The sequence below is a fragment of the Patiria miniata genome, unplaced genomic scaffold (assembly GCF_015706575.1).
Source record: "Patiria miniata isolate m_02_andy unplaced genomic scaffold, ASM1570657v1 HiC_scaffold_6, whole genome shotgun sequence".
NCBI classification, from domain to species: domain Eukaryota; kingdom Metazoa; phylum Echinodermata; class Asteroidea; order Valvatida; family Asterinidae; genus Patiria; species Patiria miniata.
This window is the reverse complement of record NW_024037073.1, coordinates 13,195,032-13,213,921: the sequence shown is the minus strand read 5'-3', so window position 1 is coordinate 13,213,921 and position 18,890 is coordinate 13,195,032. Positions and strand designations below refer to the sequence as shown.

Sequence of the window (18,890 nt, the reverse complement as noted above, 5' to 3'; positions counted from 1 at the left end):
TTGTTTGCTATTGGTTACATGTTCATGAACGGGTGCAGGCCAGCTAGACTGGTTCCCTTACCTTACAATTTTCCGGCATCTATAAATTGATCCATTTTATCTTTAGTGGAGTCAGGGAACCAGACTACTTGAACATTTTTGGTTTTTCTTGGTTCTTCCAGCATTTTCGAACACAAAACTTCAAACATGTCAGTGTAAAAATATTTGATCTGTTATACTAACCCCTCAAATAGTTCATTTCTGAAAATTACAGCAAAAGCCAATGATGTACATTCCCTTTAACCAAAACAAATAATGGAAAAGGAGTCCGATTTTCATTGGAGTCTGATTTTCATATCACACCGGCCTACGCTTTATAATGTAAGTTAATTGATGTTTCCATCCAAGCACTATTTCTCTGGTTGACATATTTTTTCGTGTAGGTGACGTATCAGCGGTTAATCAGTGCCTACTGCCTACTTGGCGACATCCCAGGAGCAACCAAGATCCTGGAGTTTATGAAGGCCAAAGAGCTTCCAGTTACTGAAGGAGTCTTCAACTCTCTCATCACAGGCCATGCTAGGGCAGGGTGAGGCCAAACCCCTCCGATTGTTTGATCTTTCTCAGACGGTCCAAATTTCTTCCACTTCCTCTGCCATGCATTTGGATACAGACTAGTAAAAAAAAAAACAGACCACATTTGTGTAAACACTGTGACTAGTCAAATTCCATCAACAGACAAAAGAGGTAACTGGTAGGTACAGCTGGCATATCAATCACCTCCAATCAAAGCATGGCTATATCAAAGTAAACCTCCTATGCAAACATCAGTCTGTTCCAAGTAGTCCTTTCAGTCAAAATCAAACAAGTGACCGTTTTCAACAGTTGAAAGAATTCCCAGCCTACATAAAACAGGATTGACTGGCTGGGACTGTTGCTATGCTTTGATTCCGGGTGAGTGATAAAACAGCTGTGACCACAACTTGCCTGTTTTGTCTGTTGACCCAGTTTGACTAGACACAGTGCTTGCTTGACGTATGATCTGATTGCTGGTGACTAGCCTTTGTTAAAAGTATAGCAGGGGAAGTGGAAATGAATTTTGGCTGTCTGTGACTGTTTAAATAGCAGGAGAGTTAAGAAGGAAATTCTGTTAAAACAGTCACTTGATTGATTTTGACTAGTGTAATGGCTTAACTGAATTTGCCAGCCATAGAGGGAGGGTTGTTTGTACTCAGAAAATGGGGCCATAACAGTGCCCGCATTTAAAAAATATGGACTATTTTGAATACGGAGGAACGGCACTGAAATGTAGACATGTGTTTTTCTCCGGACACTTGGCTTCCGTAAAATCAAATCAAAAATGCCGGGGGGGGGGGGGGGGGGTGTCAACCGTAACAGCCTAAATTTGCATGAACAACTCGTGAACACACTCTCGTACACTTTATTCGCTTTATAGTGTAGCGGTGACGTTTGAATTTGGAAGAAGGTATGAGTTTGGGAAAATTGGGATCTTAAATGTGATTATAAACGTCAGTTGTTGAAGTTTTTCATCCTGGCAGCAGTCTTGTCTATTCTGAAAGCACAATCACATAAGGCACAATCTTAGTGTAAGAAAGAAAGAAAGAAACTGAAGGATTTTTTTGGGTTGCCTTGTTCTCTCTGGATTCATGCCTGCTTCTTGAATCATTGAGAAGCAGTTTTATGCCACACTGATTGGAAATATTTTTACAGTTTGGACTCATTTCCATAGGGGGTAGTGGAGATACATGTGTGAGGTATGGTATCCAACCTCGTCTTGTCGGCCTTGTACGTACCGGTAGGCTAAAGAGGTTTGAGTTGTGCCAGGGATGCTCAGGACCAGTTTTCATCTCATTTGTGTGATTTTGTTTCACAAAGTACCTCTACAATAGAAATTTTACTAAAATGTTATTTGAATGGTTTTGAGCAAAAACGAACTGAAACAGAAGTCCAACCATGAAACATTATTAATTGCCATTTTGCTCGTGTGTTTTCTTCCCTTGTCCAGGGACATGGAGAATGCACGTAACATCCTTGATGTCATGAGGTATTTATGTAATTTCTTTTTCATTTCATTTCTGGAATCACTGCACCAGAGAAGTGTTGAATATGCTCAATCATTACTATGATAGTTTCTGTACAAACTGCATACACCAATTAGAGAATAAGTGACTTGGGGGGCGTTTTCGAATCCCTGTTCTTGACAACACGCGTGTAACACGAGAACCTGTTCTCGAGCTGGTTGTTACGAACGCGCGGGTGCGTGTCGCATCGATATACAGTAATGCAAAATGGCCGACAATCGTCTGAATTTGTACTTAGGCCTATTCCAAATGAACGAGGACGACTGTTGCAAAACCGGACATGCGGGGATGAAATTGCAGACCTGCATTATAATGGTATTCTTATTCCAATCATTAGGGTATTAGCAAAAAAAAAACCACAAAACAACTTAATACGAATCTGCACAGTCCGCCATTTTGTTCAAGCCTAACCTTGCCGAACCCTCCATCAACCGGGGAGTGAAAAAAATCGATCCACGAACGCCCTCTCGGGTCTGTTCGTCACGTTCGAGACCGCTGTTCTTGTGTCGGGTTAACCCGAGTGTTGTCAAGAACAGGGATTCGAAAACGCCCGTGTATAGCACTGTTTATAACACCTCACCCACAGATTCTGTGTCTTGATTGGCCGAGAGCGAGTCACATGGTACTTTCTATTTTTGCTATCTTTCAATGCACAGCCAAAAGTACTATACCCGTAGCAACCAAAGTACTATACCATTAGCAACCAAAGTACTATACCCACGGTGCGGTACTTTTGTGCAAATGCATGCTGGTGTGCGCGTAGTGCGTATCGTTCCAAAGGGAGCGCACCACAGAGTTGGGTTCAAACATTTCTTGAAGGGGTGGTTTGGAAGAGAAGAATACATTTCCTACAAATTTCGTATTGAAATTGAAGTGTATTTTAACTGTGTTCAGATTTAATTAATGTAAAATATTAAAACCAAGCAGAATCTGTGGGTGAAGTGTTATAAAACAAATATTGACTGCTTTATCTCGTGGTGTAGTAAAACTAGCTTCCCTCGGTGGTCCATGGAGCATTCTATTTTCCCTCGGCTTTGCCTCGGGAAAATAGAATGTCCATGGATCACCTCGGAAGGCTAGTTTTATTATACCACTCGAAGCATTCAATATTTGTATACCACACTGACTAGAGAGAAGATGTAACACTGACTGGATTTTTTGGCAAATCTGTGGGCTAAGGCGACTTTTTCTAAAGGTATCATTCAACCCATTAGCAACTGTACTACAGTGTATTACATTGTGTTTATTCACTGATGTAGCCATAAAACCAGTGAGAGCCCATGTGGTTTCAGGCGCTACTGGGAGTAATAGGTGGGGCGGTGTTGGTAGTATAGTGATTAATGGGATAATGTACAGTTGATTCATTCCACATATGAATAGTCATAAAAACTCATGAGTTCATCTTGGTGCTGTAAAGACCCCAGAATCTAAAAAAAAAACAGAAGTAATATAACAAGCTTGGTGTTAATCAAATTAGGTTTTGCCCTTCACCGACGTCTAAACTCTTTATACTCAGTGTGTTACCTCCCGAGTGAAAGTTTGGAAAACTTCACTTGGTTGTTGCTTCCAAGAATGGCATACTTAGGTTTCCTTATGTTGTGTGTGGTAGGAACGTTGGACTGGAGCCAAGTCAGGATACGTATGGCGCCCTCATGTGTGCGCTCGCTGAGAAGGGAGATATTGAAGGCATAGAGGAGGTCAGTCAGAATTCAAAAGAATTTGAAGACTTACAAATTAAGAAATTGGAAGAATACTAGAAATGGATTTGAAACAATCAGAAATTTAGGTGTCAAGATTTTGGAGAACCTTTATGTTTCAGTAATTTATTGAGACTTGAGATAGAATTAAGCTTTCCATGTTCCCCCTGTCCACAAAGAGAACCCTCTTTTGACTGTTGCATGGTTGTCAAAATAATGCACAGCTGCCTTTCTTCAGCAGACACAAAAACAATGAGTTTTGCACATGGTTTTGGAAATTGGGCGGGTTAGGTACCTGTATGTGATTTTCCCCAATGAAATCATAGTTAACAAAAAAAAAGGTGTTTTCTTGTCGACCGGGACACAAGAGGAGACTTTGTGTTTGAATTCTTAATTTTGCATGTATTCATCATTTTTCACATGGACATTTTCTCAGTCTTTGCATTTTATGCCAGGCTTTTAAACCTGTAAACTCGGCCCTAATGTGGAGGGTTTTTGACTAAGTTAAATTCGTGCACTCTTTTCAGTAGTATCCTTTATTATGTCTGGGAAATGTTTATACCATCTGAAAGCTTGTGAGCCAGACAATAAAGCATTTTGAAGAAAAAAAAAGTCCAAATATGACAACAACCCCCCCCCCCCCCCCCTCCGTTGCAATGGTAGCCATTTTAAAAGCCAACATTTTGGGTTTTGTAATCCTTTGTTTGTTGATATTTGGCCAAAAATGTATGAAAACAAACTGCTAGGAGACTTTTGAATGCATTACTACAAAATACAACTCTCATTTCATGAGAAAATACCCCAGAAAGCAATTGTATGCATTTACGGTTGTCATAGTAACCGACCAAAAATGACACAAGTAGTGCAGGTTTGGTGCAAAATTTATGAAAAAGAGGAAGTCTTTGTTATGAAACCTCTGGCATCAAATAGACCAATGCGTTAAGGCTTTGTTGGAGGGTAGTGCTTTTGTATCGTCTGGATATGCTCGAGTAAACCGTTTGTGCATTCATTGTTCATAAAATAAAATAACAAAGAATAGCCTCTGAGACAACATGTAAGGTCTATTGCTTCAAGGGAATTGCATCTCCATATGTTTAACAGTATGGAACTGATTAATTATTAATCATTTATGCGTGGTGTGAATATTCATTAGGTGATTCAGGAGGTGGAGTCTCAAGTTGGGGAGATTGCTGACCGATATTATCTGAGTGTTGCCTACAGTCTTGCCACGTCTGGGCATCAGCAACACGTTTCCAAGGTAACCAGAATTTGACAATTTGTCCTGGTGCTCAAATGCAACAACAGCAACAACAATAACAACAACAACAAAACCTTTTTTTACTGTTGCAAATCATGTACATTGATTCTTTTTTTATTAAAAACATTGCTGCTAAAACGATGTCAAGTAATATAGAAAAATTATTGTTATAGATGAAGTTTCGATTCTTCATCGCTCATTCAGTGATTTGTTCACATTTGCATATAATACAAGGAAGAAATGTTAGCTGAAACGAATGTATCAATAAGCAAACAGTGTCAGATTTGTTGGAATTAATTTAGTTTGATACATCATGGTGCCCATGGGAAACCTGCTGGGGATGGGGGAGGTGTATCTGAAAGATATTTTTTAAAACGACAGAACGTCAGTTTTATTTAAAGGACTCGGAACTGTAGTTTTCTCAATAAGTTTCCCCATACACATTTTAAGTGGTGTATTTTTTGGCCACTTGTAACAATCTTGGTGAACAAACACACTGTATGTGAATTTAGTTTTTTTTGTGATTTTCAGGAGTTAACAGGTTTTTGCATGAATTTCTTTTCAGATCTTGGAAAGGTTACGACTGGCTGCAGGATTTGTCCCAGGTAATTCAATTGAGATGATTTTCTTTCATAATCTGTATACACCTAAAATATTTGTTCAAAATGTACATGGGTCATTCCCCAAAGTGTGACATTTTTCCTGTCTCTGTTACTTTAGAACCTTGTAATTTGCCATTTAAGTCTTATAAAAGATGAATTCAGACTAGTTTTTATTTGTTGGGTAGGTCGTTTGCTTCACGTAATCGTTCTTGGAGGAAAAATATGGAAAGAATGTTGTATCTTGATGCTACCGGTACTTCTTTGGTTGTGTACAAACTATTTTCTAACAAAATTGGAATATGTTTCTCAGTCCCAGATTCATATCTTTTCAACACTTTGCAAAGACTGACCTTCATTGAGATAATAATATATGATGGAAAAAAAGTGGTGTAAGGATGCAACCTTCTTTCCAAGAATACATCTAAGGAGTGCATCGAGAATTACAAAATCATTGATATATGTAACAGGGACAGGAAAAAAGTAGACCCCACATTTATAGAACGACCCACATGAATTTTATGTCATTCATGCATGTATGTATAAAGTCAGTTTACAAACAAAAGACCTTTGAAGGTTAGCACACATGTACTTGTATGTGAGTTTGTGTTACAGTCACTATGTGGACTTCCGAACAAAAGATGTCTACATAAACCAGGTAGCAGCGACGTTGTGTGGACTTGCCCACGTCCACACAAGGTTTTCCCCTCTCTGGAAAACAGGTTTAGAGGCATTTTTGGGTAAGGTTTATCAGTGGCAAATGAAGAGAAACACTAAAGGGAATCACAGAAAAAAAATTGGGTTGAACAAGTTTTCACTTTTTGAGTAAAATGAGGTTTTTTTTCACTGGTTTTTCTTAACTACACGAAAAAAAAGGAATGCCCACACTAGGTATGTAAAACAAACATGGGTGTGCTTGTGTATGTACAAGACAGCGCCACACCACAGTTGGACTCCGGGGCTTGGACTCGGTGCTTGAGGCCCAGGCTCTCCCCCCCCAGCCCGACCGCCAAAGTATGAAAACAAGAAAGGAAGACGACAGAAGCTAGGTCTTTAGCCACTCTCTTAATTTGAGTCTAACATAAATTACACAAATGAATTCACAACGAAAGTCAATAGAATACCGGTGATGTGTGTCCCAAAGATAAATCTTGGGTGTGTCATAGTGGTGGAATTAAAATCTGGATTTTTTGAAAATTTGGCTTGAATTCCACTATTCGGTTTGGATTTTGGAAACTTGATATTCAAAACCAATCTTAAAAAAATTAGGCCTTTCATTTTTTGTGACACAAGCTGAAGGAAACGTCTAGAACATCCCCCAATTTGCTCCATGGTCTCTGATTGTAACTGCAGTCACTTGCTAGTGGTCTTCTTGGTTCATGAATAGCCTGCCCACTCATCTGATCAGAGAGTTCCCACCCATTTTTGTCAACATTACAACTCTGGAGTGTTTTTGTAAAGGCCCAGTGGTGATTCAATTCTGCAAACTATACCCAATCATCTTGGACAGCATTCCATGTGGCAACTCACTCGTCACTTTTTGTTAGCTTGACTGTGAGCTGAATGGGGACTTCCGATGAAATCGGATAACTCGTTATGCGGTTTGAAAAAAAAATGGGATAACTGGATTTTGAAAAGTCAGATTCTGAGTCAAAGTCCAACGTTTTGATTTGCTCGAATTGTTGATCTCTGCAGACACGATCAACCTGTCCCTCAGTCTAATCACCAGGGGACAACTAGATGCAGCCTTCTCCATCCTCAAGATGTTTGGTGCTCGCAAGGCTGAAAACAGCACCGGTACCGAGTCTCAAAATCAAGGCAGCTTCTTCATCGATACGCTTGTGCAACTCGGAACGGTGAGGAACCAGTTTCGTAGTGGTGCTTCTTAAGTCTGAAAGTGCTTCACAGTTGTTACCCCTTTCCATCAGGCCAATTTCACCATCAGACCAATCAGGCTGCTAAGCTTACAATTTTACTTAGCACAAAAAAATGTCTGGCTTATAAAAGAAGATTACCAGCCAAAACTCCACGTGATGTATATTGCTCATGATTAGTATTCAGCTGTTGTTTGCTTAGCATGAAAATCATATGGAGTTTTGGCTCATAACCTGCTTTTATAAGCCAGACTTTTTTTGTGCTAAGCACCTTTTTGTGCTTAGCAGCGCCGTGAAATTGGCCCCTGGTCATGAGACCAATTTTCTGTAACAGGTTTAAGATCAGTGCAATCTAGTCTCTACCCTTACTGGCAACCAGTTATGCTCTTGGGTAGACAGGGACAATTGTTGCAAAGTGTCTTGCCCAAGAACACAAGCACACATTTCCTTTCCAGGGTTGGAACCCACATACCATCCCACATGAGACCGACACCTAACACTGGACAATTGCAGTCCACTGTTATCAGTTGGAAGATGTCTTTGGTACACTGTCTCCATAAGGGCGTGTTCAACGTTAACGCTCAACCTTAGAGTTCCTTTTTCCCCTTACAAAAAAAAACCCTTTTTGTTTAGACTGAACAAAACAAATTACAATGAGAGTTGGACCTGGAACCCCTCAGATGCTAGACCAGTGCTCCAAAAAAAATATGGCACAATCTACTGTAGCACTAAGTTGGTGAACAGAGAGAACGGTATATGTTGCTTTGTTGCTAAAACCTGCATTTTTGATGCAGTGTAGTCACGACACTCCAAAAAGTGAATAAAGTGTTTGGAACAAAAATGTACAGGTACAAGCAATTTTGTTCTTACATTTCAGCTTTGATCTGCCATGGCATTGTGAATTTCATATGGCATAAATCACAAGTACTGTATTGGTTTCCAAAGTAACTTCCCAAATCTCAACGAAAGGTGATAAAAATGAAAAGGATATTCTAATAAAATGCAAGGCACTTCGTAGGAAATTCATGTTCATGTCATTCAAGTGTGAAATTATGCCAAAAGGGCCCCTTGCTCATTGGACTGGTGTTTTGACACATGGTGTAAAACGGTCAGAAACTGTTGAATGGCAGTTTTTACTCTTGTTTGATTAGGATATCTCTCTTTTCTCCCCTCTATTGCAGCCCCATGCAGTACTGTTCCAATACCTAGATGCTATGACGAGTGAGGGTCTCCACACTTCGCCGTACATTGTCGCCTTGCACGTTGGTCTGAGAAACCAGGGCGGTGTGGTCACTAACGGTAAATCTAAAAACCACCTACTATCTCAGTCGTGACTGCTGTAATGCTTGCTTATAATAGTGGAGTTCCCTCACGTGCTGCATTTTGATGTTCCCCCCGACTTTCCTCATACAGTGTTGTCAAACCTCTTAAATTAAATACTGTTACTATTTAACTTAATAATTTTGAACCCTTATGAACAATGTTAGTGTCATGAAATTTATTTCGAAAACGCTGGCGTCCGGAACTTGGGCACAATATCGACCGAGTGTTCCCTAACGTGGCGCACTTGAACAAATCTCAGAAAATTCCCAAGTGAACATTTAACAATTTTTTTGAAGTTGACGAACCATTATTGTCTTTGTTCACATATCCATCTAAGTGAACGATTATAGAACTGAATCGGGAATATGTGCAGGTAACATGATACTCCGCAACGGTGACAAAAAACCGCACCGGTGATCTGGTGTGCGATGGGCTTTACTCTATGGGCAAAAGTGGTTTTGTTAAACTTGAAGGGTTGTGAAGTGCAGACGGTTAGGAGGGTTAAATAAAAAAGTTATACGAAGTTCTAGAAAGATTAGACACAACTTAATAACCCTTTATTTCATTTGTGTCTCCCATTGTCTTTGTAGAATACATTCTTGGAATAATGAAGCACATGATGGAATCGGTAAGTACACACTTTGCTTGTAGGATGGTTGACCCCCTCAGCATTGTTTTAGGTGTAGTGCGTAATTCTGGTGTGCAAAAAAGCACAACATGTCCCACAGTAAGACACTGTTATTACTTGCTTCGTCCTTGTGGCGCACTTTTTAAATCCTTTATGTAGTCTGATAACCTCAGGGGTGACATTTGTCATGATTAATCCTTATTATTTCAGGATTTAAGATAAAATCCTTTTGAAATCTGGAATTGTGACATCTTACCATAAAGGTCTCTTTACCTATAAAGGTTTATATAAAACAAAAGAAATGGGTATTTTAAGGGCTGCCTTTAGGCAAATACAAACATATTCCATGGTCCCTATGTTGCTCCGGGGCCCTCAGCGAACCCCAAACTCTCTGCCAATTATTTCATGTATTATTCATTCTTCCCAATCTCCCCCTGTAACCTTTTGCATGGATGTTATACATGCCTTCATCACATCTCGTTTGGACTTCTAAAATAGCCTCTTCAAAGGGCTACCTGAGTCTCGGATCACAAAGCTACAACGTGTTCAGAATTCAGCAGCTAGGCTAGTCACGCTGTCACATCGTCATACGCATATATCCCCCATTCTTCGTAACCTTCACTGGCTCCCCATCAAGCTCAGGATAATCTTCAAACTGCTTCTCCTCACCTACAAATGTCTTCATGGTCTCGCCCCCGCTTACCTCCAAGATCTGATCAATAGATATGAGCCAAGAAGAAACCTCCGCTCCAGCTCCCAGTACTTGCTCACCCGTGTCTCTCCATCTACAAGATCCTACGGACATCGTTCCTTCTCCGTTGCCTCTCCTGCCCTGTGGAATAAACTACCCTCTCACATCAAAAAAGCATCAACCATTGGAACCTTCAAATCAGCCCTCAAAACACACTTGCTCACACGAAACTCTTTGAAATTTTTGTCTTAATATTGTTTTGTATTGTTCAGTGCACTGGGACTTTGTGTAAAATGCACTTTAAAAGCACTGTATATTATTATTATTATTATTATTATGTTGCAGGGTGTAGCTGTCCGACCTCACTACTTCTGGCCCATGATGTCAGCAGAGGCCAACAAGGGGAACAACGAAGGTATGCAATAAGCCATTTGCGAGTTAAATTTGAATATAATCTGGAACGCTGACTTTAAGTCTTTGCACGTTTTAACTTTGCATTCTCCCGACCAAACAGACTGTTACTATATCACGTGATTCGGGGCAAGCCTTATGCTAGCAACCCCCAGCTCCGGCATGGTCTGGTGTCTTTGTGCCATTGTGAACAATGTATTGATGCTGAGCGTCTCTTAGCTATGCAAGAGCTTGCCCCGAATCGTGTGATTAGCAACAATGTCTTTGGTCTGGAGAATTCAGAGTAAAAATGTGCCAAGCATTCTGAGCAAGTCAGCGTACCAGACGTTTTTCAAATTTAAATCCCAAAGGGTATAGGTCAATTGCAAATGGCTTATTGTCTCTATTGTTGAAGATTTGAGACTTGATCCCATGAAATGCATCTCAAGGGCATTTTTCCACCTTTTGATTAATCACATGCAGTGAAATGAGCATACTCAACTCTTCATTTTTATGTATAACTCAGTTTGATGGCAATTTTGTGGGCGAAAGTTTTGACTGTTCTGATTGATTTCTACTGTGCTGAATTGGCTGGGGTAACCATGGTTACTACAGAGATGCCACTTTTCCAGTTTAAACCGGAATTCCTTCTTTTATTTAAATCTCACAAACTTTAGGTTTTTCCGGCCGTCAAAAAAAAAACTGGAAAAAGAGAAGAAAAACTGTGGAAATGTGTTGATTTTTACCTCGTTTTTAATACGGCGCAACGTTGTTTGTTGAAGTAGTCTTAAAAACAAGTCTTTGTTGTTGCCAAGGCTGCATGCGAATCAGGCGGCCAACGTACGTACTTGCACGCAGTATACAACGGCGCCTCGTGTGCTGCATGCACCGCGTGCGTGCTAAGCACAAGTAGCATTCAGCCTAGAAATCAAGTCTTTCATTTCAGTTATCGGTGGTGCCCGATCACAGTGATATATGTGAACACACAAAAAAACATTGAATACCAACCATGTTTTTGTCGTGCGCATTGCGTAGTGCAAAGGTCATGTTCACCGACAAGTGTTGTGGAATCGTGCATGTTTCCGATGTTTGGTGTCGAATATTACGTTGGAAATTTTGGTAGGCAGAATAAATAATAGGAATATGGAAAAATCAAAGTGATTGAACGAACCAACAGCTTAAAGGCCATAGAAGCAAAAAATAAATGGAACTTGGCTTGGCTACAAGAGAAACTTGACAACAGGGACTTTGTGTCGGAGCGGCTTTTTTACAAAAAATTAAGTTCCGGTTTTCTCAAGCAGCTGTTCCGTTTTTTTTCAAGCAGACCCAGTTCGGGTTTTTTCAAGCTGTGGCATCTCTGTTAATAGTTCACGCACACTGCAACAGCCCAATGAACTCAGTGTTTTCACTGTGGCTGTTGTGAATCCGTTTCATATATATTTGCGCAAACATATTTCCACGACCACTTACATGTAGTTCAATAGAATCTTGAAATGGACCAATTTCCTTGTTTGACTGCTAGGCATGAGGGTCTCAGTTCTTAGGCTTTTAAAGGGAATATACATCATTTGCTTTTGCTGTAATTTTCAGAAATGGATGGAATTGGGGGGTTGGAAATATATAGCAAATATAGTTACACTGACTTTTTTGAGGTTTTGGGTTCGAAAATGCTATAAAAACCAAGAAAAACGATCATTTTCCTGTAGTCTGGTTCCCTGACTCCATATAAGAAGAAACAGAGCAGTTTACATACATTGGGGAATTGTAAGGTCAGGGAACCAGTCTAGCTGGCTCGTACCCGTTTATAGGTTTGTAATCGATTGCAAACAAGTGCGATGGTCAATTGGGGCCAGTATTTGAAAAAAAGCCAGTTTTTTCCAACGCTGATCGGCCGATCAGCGTTGGAAATTGATACAAAAATACCACTTTTCTTGAAAATGACAGTATACCAGGTGCCATGATTTTACAGGATGCTTTACACTGTCATTCACTAACAGTCCAGCAAGGTATTTCAAAATGATGTGGTAGTTGTATTTTTTGATGTTTGCAAATGTTGTATTTTCCCTTTAAGTCTTAGGTGTCACAAACCGTGTAACTTAACTAGTTCATAACTGATGACATGACTTTAAACTGAACTGGGCCGAATTTCACGGCGCTGCTAAGCACAAAAATTTGCTTAGCACAAAAAAAGTCTGGCTTATAAAAGCAGGTTACCAGCCAAAACTCCATGTGATTTTCATGCTAAGCAAACAACAGCTGAACACTAATCACGAGCAATATACTTCACATGGAGTTTTGGCTGGTAACCTGCTTGTATAAGCCAGACTTTTATTGTGCTAAGCAAACTTTTGTGCTTAGCAGCGCCGTGAAATTGGCCCGCGGTGTGAGTCTTGGATGTCATTGCCACACTTTGAAGTCATTCCCAGGATCCGTTTTGCTTTTTAGTTGTTATGTATTCTTTCATTCATGTGGGCATGTGTGGTCTAGCGGTAGAGCATAGTATTCGTGATTGTGAGATTGTGGGTTCAAGCCCTGCCGTGGCCATGGTGTTGTGCCCTTGAGTAAGGCGTTTTACCTCAATTACTCCTCTCAACCCAGGTGTTAAATGGGTACAGGCATTATTCAATGCTGGGAAGGTAACAGACTCGCTGTGGAGGAGGTGTGGCAATCCCCCCACAGTAGCATATCAGTCTGGCCCAATCGCTAATGAAAGAGAGATGGGCACTCCGTTCCTGTAAACACAGGCTCGTCCCATTCCTTTCAACAACATGCCCCCATTCCTTTCAACGCAAACCTCTGCCCTGGTTCTCATTGCTGTGAACGCATTCCTGATAACGTCTCTTTCTTTGATAACTGTCAATTGGTCTTATGGTGCATGTGGTACAAGGCCATGTTTGGCATGTCAGTTACATCACTTGGTGCACAGTCATCCGTGACGGCAAAATGGAGTTCGTGGTGTCAAGAGAAAGAAGAGTGATCGTGTTTTGATTCTGTTTCACCAGGGGTGTTGCAGCTTGCTAAGGCCATGGTGGATATGGGAGTACACATCAACGTGGAGACCTACTCCAAGTATCTGATTCCTGCCATAGGCGACAAGGCTGAGATGATCGTGGAGAGAATTAAGGTAGATGGCCGTTGTCGAGTGACAGTGTTGAAGTCTAGCCCATCACAAGTCCCCACAAGTCCCCACAAGTCCGTCACAAATCCTCTTGTCTCAAGAAACAGGCACAAGCTTTTCAAATGAATTACGATAAAGGCATTCCTTTGTTACTGTTCGCCTACAAAGACTCCAAAATTCTGCCGCTCGAATTTTGACCCTGACACCCTCTAGAACCCATATCACCCCGATTTTGCAGTCTCTGCATTGGCTCCCTGTTGCTGACCGGATTAAGTACAAACTGTTACTGCTTGTTTTTCATTGCCTGCATGATTCAGCTCCTGAATACAACATAGACCTATTAACTCCTTACAATCCATCCAGGCGATTGAGATCTTCTGATGCTTCTTTGCTTGTTGTCCCTCAGACTCTCAAATCTTGGGGTGATCGATCAGTTTCTTTCGCAGGTCCTCATCTTTGGAACAAACTTCCCCTCGCCATTCGCAATATCTCATCGCTTTCTGAATTAAAAGTGGCCCTGAAGACATCTTTGTTTCAGATCACTCACAATATTCTTGTTTAGTTAAATTTAATTGTTTTGTTATTTCTGATTTGATATAATTTTTGTTTGCGCCATGAGCGTCATTTATGGCGGATACCGGCGCGTTATAAATTGCCGTTATTATTATTATTATTATTATTCCTTCCTGTTTCTTGTGACTGGACTTGTGAAAGGACTTGTGACTGGATTTGTGAAAGGACTCGTGATTTACTATTGAAAGGACTTGTGATGGACTTCAGGGGGACTCGAGTACAACACTGCCGAGTAATATAATTCCACCTGTGCACCCCATATTAGGGGCGCTCTTGTTGAAAGCACATCCATTAGGGCAATTATATTCTTGGGTTATAGGCTCACACAAAAAGTGCGATAACGAGATTATAAAGGATGAAATTGTGGTTGGATATGTACATTTGCCCATGTTTGTAATTTTGTACTGAAGGAAGTTAAAATGCTTGTTTGTAATTTTGTACTGAAGGAAGTTAAAAAGCTTAGGGGCTAAGAGTTTAAACTCTGTTGAACTGTGTTCATAAGATGAATTTGCGTCAGGGTGATGTAAATCGCTGTTAGGTTTTGCCCTTCACCTACGTATAAACACTGTATACTCAGTGTGTTACCTCCCGAGTGAAAGTTGGAAAAAATCACTCGGGTGGGACTCGAACCCACGACCTCCTGCTTTCTAGTGCAGATGTCTTACCACTCGACCACCGAGCTTGCAGGATTGGTTGGCTGGTTCGAATCTAATGTACATGTAGCAGTGGGCACCACAAATAAACTATTCAATTGCGGTACCTGGTACCTTGAAGATGTACCTGAATTGCAAAGCTGAACTTACACAATGTCTTAAATCAGAGTATGTTGTAATATTGTGTACCCATGAAGGATCTCGGAGTTACAGTGGACAAGCAAGTACTTGCAGCACTGTGCAGACACGAGGTCTCCAAGAACAGACTAGATAGCGTTGTCCAATTACGTGAGTAAACTTCATTCTCAACTAGGTCGCCTCGGAGAACGTGATAACACGCACTGGCTGTTTTTATACACAGGCACGGCTGACAGGTTCAGACATCAAGATTGTCTCGACTCGCCTCCAGGTGATGTCTTAACATGCTAATCCCTTGGCCTTTTGTACACACACACAAAGTCTGTAAAGCCTCCAGAGGCAGACCATGTGTTGATCTTGAATTGGCCTTTGTGCACGGCCAATTGTACAATTTACGCTCCAGTGCAGTATTGAAACATGAGGTTTCGGCAAGAAATATCGTACAATGCTGTTGAAATGACTCCTGCGAAATCAGTATTTGTGGCGTTTGGCATTTGGCTGTACATCAGAAGTTGGCTGAAAAGTGTTGCCTTTTACAAAAATCTTAATTTAAAGTGGTTAAACTATTGAGAAATTGCTTTTCTACTCTAAAGTCAAATAAAAACGTGAAGTGACTACTGAATCAACTTTAGATTTACATGTGGGTTCATTTTAAAGCTCATCAATTCGGGCGATTCACAATGCAGTGCGCCACCAAGAGTTTGCCGCGGAGAGTCCATTTTACAAGTTTACGGTCGACAAAACATGGCCCATTTAAATGAGTGTCAGTAGACAACTTGAGCTACCTTGTCATAGATTGGGGCATGGTGTTCTACCGCCTTACAAAAAAAAAACATATTGATAAAATGAAAAGAAAGGGGGCAAACAGATATTCGAATCATACGCTTACGAAACAATTGACCGGAAAAACGAACAATTTCAAAGTCCCGCGCTGCGAATTTGTCGACCATCTCCCACAATGCACGGGGAAAAATGAACTCTCCGTGGCAAACTCTTGGTGGCGCACTGCATTTTGAATCGCCGGAATTTGTAAATGTTGGTATACTTTGAGTGGAGCTATTTGTACACCTTGTCTTTGCCAGTGAACAGCTTTCCAGATCTGGTGGTAGTGTCTCTCTTCAGGACTGGGCTCATTAACTCCTTCCACAGGTAATTCAATTGTCTACTCAAACAGATCAATTTTTAATAATAATAATAATAATGGAGTCTTATATAGCGCACCAACAATCAGGTATTCAAGGCGCTGGAGATTATGTCTATTATTAAAGAAAGGTAAATTAAGTTGATGAGAAATATGAGACCCATTATGTAGCACCTTATAAGGGTTTACAAGGTGCTGCGGCGCATATTGCAGCCTCTGCCAGAAACACTGGGGCAAACTCTTAGCGATAAGTGTTACTGGGTTCTTTAACATGCATTACACAACACACGGGGCCTACGGCTTTACGGCCCATCCAAAGGACGAAGCGATAATGGTAAAGTGCCTTGCTCAAGAGCACAAGCACCATGTTCCCACGGTCAGCATTCGAACCCATGTACCACGGCACACGAGTCCAACACCGTAACCGCTGGACCATAGCACCCCATTTTTAAATGGTTTAAACAATATTTCTGTACGGTGTTTTGGATGTTACAGGTTGGAATCAGGCTTAAGTCATTTTATCAGGCTTTTTGTTGCGGAAATTAGAGTTTCTGTTTCAGAATGGTGACCCCAACAAAGTCTGAAAGACCCTTGCAGAGAAACTCACTCTCACCTTAAGTTATGGTCTTCAATTAGCAATTTGTTGGTATTTTATTATACCACATGTATTTCATCAGTTGCACCATGAACCGTCGTATCCTTATTTTTGGCCAAATTGAGTTTTGTCATTAACGTTTTTATGTCATCAAAGTGCTCATTCCCACAAGGTTTTATTCCGATCTGAGTTCTAGTTAAGTAAGAACGCTAACTAGACTGTACGGCGTATCTCTGAATAATTAAAAAATGTTTCACCATGAAGTGTCGTATCCCGATACGCAGTTTTCTGCGCTAATTCCCACAGCACCAGCATGAAAAGTGCGATTTCATCGTTTCACGAATCGTCGTATCCTCGTATATGCCACGTGGGCACTATTACGCGCGTTGTATGAAATAAAATAAGTTTTACAAAGTGACGTGTATCTTGGGAACTGAATTTCTTAAAAACTAAGCAGCTCAAAAGCAAATGGATTGCATACGATGAAGTTAAAACTATAATGTTGTAGCTGAAACGAAACCGATTGAATTCTTACAAGGGAAGTATAAGGAATGATCCTACCAAAATATGACCACCTTTAAAAATTTTTTTTTCGCAAAACACCGAAAATTGCAATACGACGGTTCATGGTGCGACTGACGATTTACTGTCTTGATCAAGTCTCTACATGTGTGTTACTCCTTGTGTCACAGGTCCCCCCAAGTGGAGCCTCTTGTGACCCTGGTGAATAATCTCTGGACACAGTTCGATGATGACGAAAATACGGGAATCAGCAAACAAGGTGATAATGCTCTGCTTGCTATTTGATTCATTTTGTTTTTCTTCTAACATTTTCAAAGGCAAAGATAACTGTGTTTCAAAAACAGAATTAGTTTGCATATTTAATAGGAGCTAGTCAAAGTTCAAGCATGCCAACAAGAGCTGCCATAATAACAAGGCCACTTTCCACTTGCCCTCTACCTACTCTGGCTATTAGTCTGGTTCCGTATTTTTTTTTCACATGCATGAATGCGTCAGGATACAGACATTACTGCGCGTGCGGCACTCGGAAAATCATGGCCTATGGTGTAAAATGGTCGAACTTGACATGATGCAAATGTCATGAAAACATTGATGGAGAAAGAAGATTTTTGCAAGTTAATTCGTCGAACTTGATCTCTCTCTTTTATGTATGTGTTTTCAGCTTGTTTGATTTTCGAGGTCTTAACGCTCCGATACCGCGTGACCAGTTCCCATGCGTGCCGATACCGCGCATTACGGAATGTATTTAGTGGTGTGCACAGCTTCAATTCTTAATTGTTTTATGTGTGTGTCGTGGGACTTTTAGGTTTTTTCCAATTTTTTCTCTTTTGGGGCAGTTTTGATTGCTTTTGTGGCGTAAATGAAAGTAATTCGTGCTGAAAATTCTCCTGTGAATGATGTGAAGAATTCATGTAGGTATAAACCTTGACTACATAATCAGCATGAAAAAAAAAATGCAAAATAAAAACATTCTTGACCTACCGACCCTATTTTGAAATGGCATGTAGGCCGAATCAGAAAACACTGACCGACAACTGCACTGTAAAGTGTCAAAGCAAGGTTTCTTTTTTAACTTCAGAATAAAAGGTAAAAACAAGAACACAAATAGGAAGCATTTTTTTAAATGAAAAGGATGCCATGAAAAAGCTTAAAATGTCTCACTTAAAACTTTAACTCAAGTGAGAATGTGCCACAGAGCATCTAGAACTCCTAAATTGTAGATTGAATATCTGCTTTCTGTTTGTTCAACCGAAAAAATTCATGAATTTATGTAATTCTTTGATGGAAATGATACACCTTGCATGTTCCTTTGTCTAAATGTTGTACCCTGTTCTTTGTGCAGATTATGTTGGCGGTGTTTTGTACGACCTAGTGAGAGCTATACCTGAAGCAAAGGCAGCCAGTCTCAAACCTCACCTGCAGCTGCTCTTTGACAAGCTTGCCGATAAGGTGGGTCATGTGATTTCAGTCAGGTGACTGATGTCCTTGAGCCAGGTGCATTGTTTCAATCACCTCTTTTTTGTGTGGTGATTTGACTGGTTGAACATTTCATTTGTGTCCTTCAAACCTATAAGCCCCAAAATTTCTAAATTCTCAATCTTCACGAAAA

The 18,890-nt window shown here is 40.5% G+C and overlaps 1 protein-coding gene across 1 annotated transcript in view; it reads left to right on the top strand.

Annotated features, from left to right (window-relative positions):
• LOC119743106 (leucine-rich PPR motif-containing protein, mitochondrial-like) overlaps nt 1-18,890 on the top strand; it is a 50,695-nt gene that overhangs the window by 8,448 nt on the left and 23,357 nt on the right. The window contains exons 5-18 of the mRNA XM_038219460.1: nt 423-568; nt 2,006-2,044; nt 3,691-3,778; nt 4,932-5,036; nt 5,602-5,641; nt 7,331-7,491; nt 8,691-8,808; nt 9,423-9,460; nt 10,497-10,566; nt 13,544-13,665; nt 15,083-15,173; nt 16,106-16,172; nt 17,452-17,540; nt 18,624-18,730. Of these exons, the coding sequence (XP_038075388.1) occupies nt 423-568; nt 2,006-2,044; nt 3,691-3,778; nt 4,932-5,036; nt 5,602-5,641; nt 7,331-7,491; nt 8,691-8,808; nt 9,423-9,460; nt 10,497-10,566; nt 13,544-13,665; nt 15,083-15,173; nt 16,106-16,172; nt 17,452-17,540; nt 18,624-18,730 (1,281 nt within the window). The remainder of the gene's footprint in view (nt 1-422; nt 569-2,005; nt 2,045-3,690; nt 3,779-4,931; nt 5,037-5,601; nt 5,642-7,330; nt 7,492-8,690; nt 8,809-9,422; nt 9,461-10,496; nt 10,567-13,543; nt 13,666-15,082; nt 15,174-16,105; nt 16,173-17,451; nt 17,541-18,623; nt 18,731-18,890) is intronic.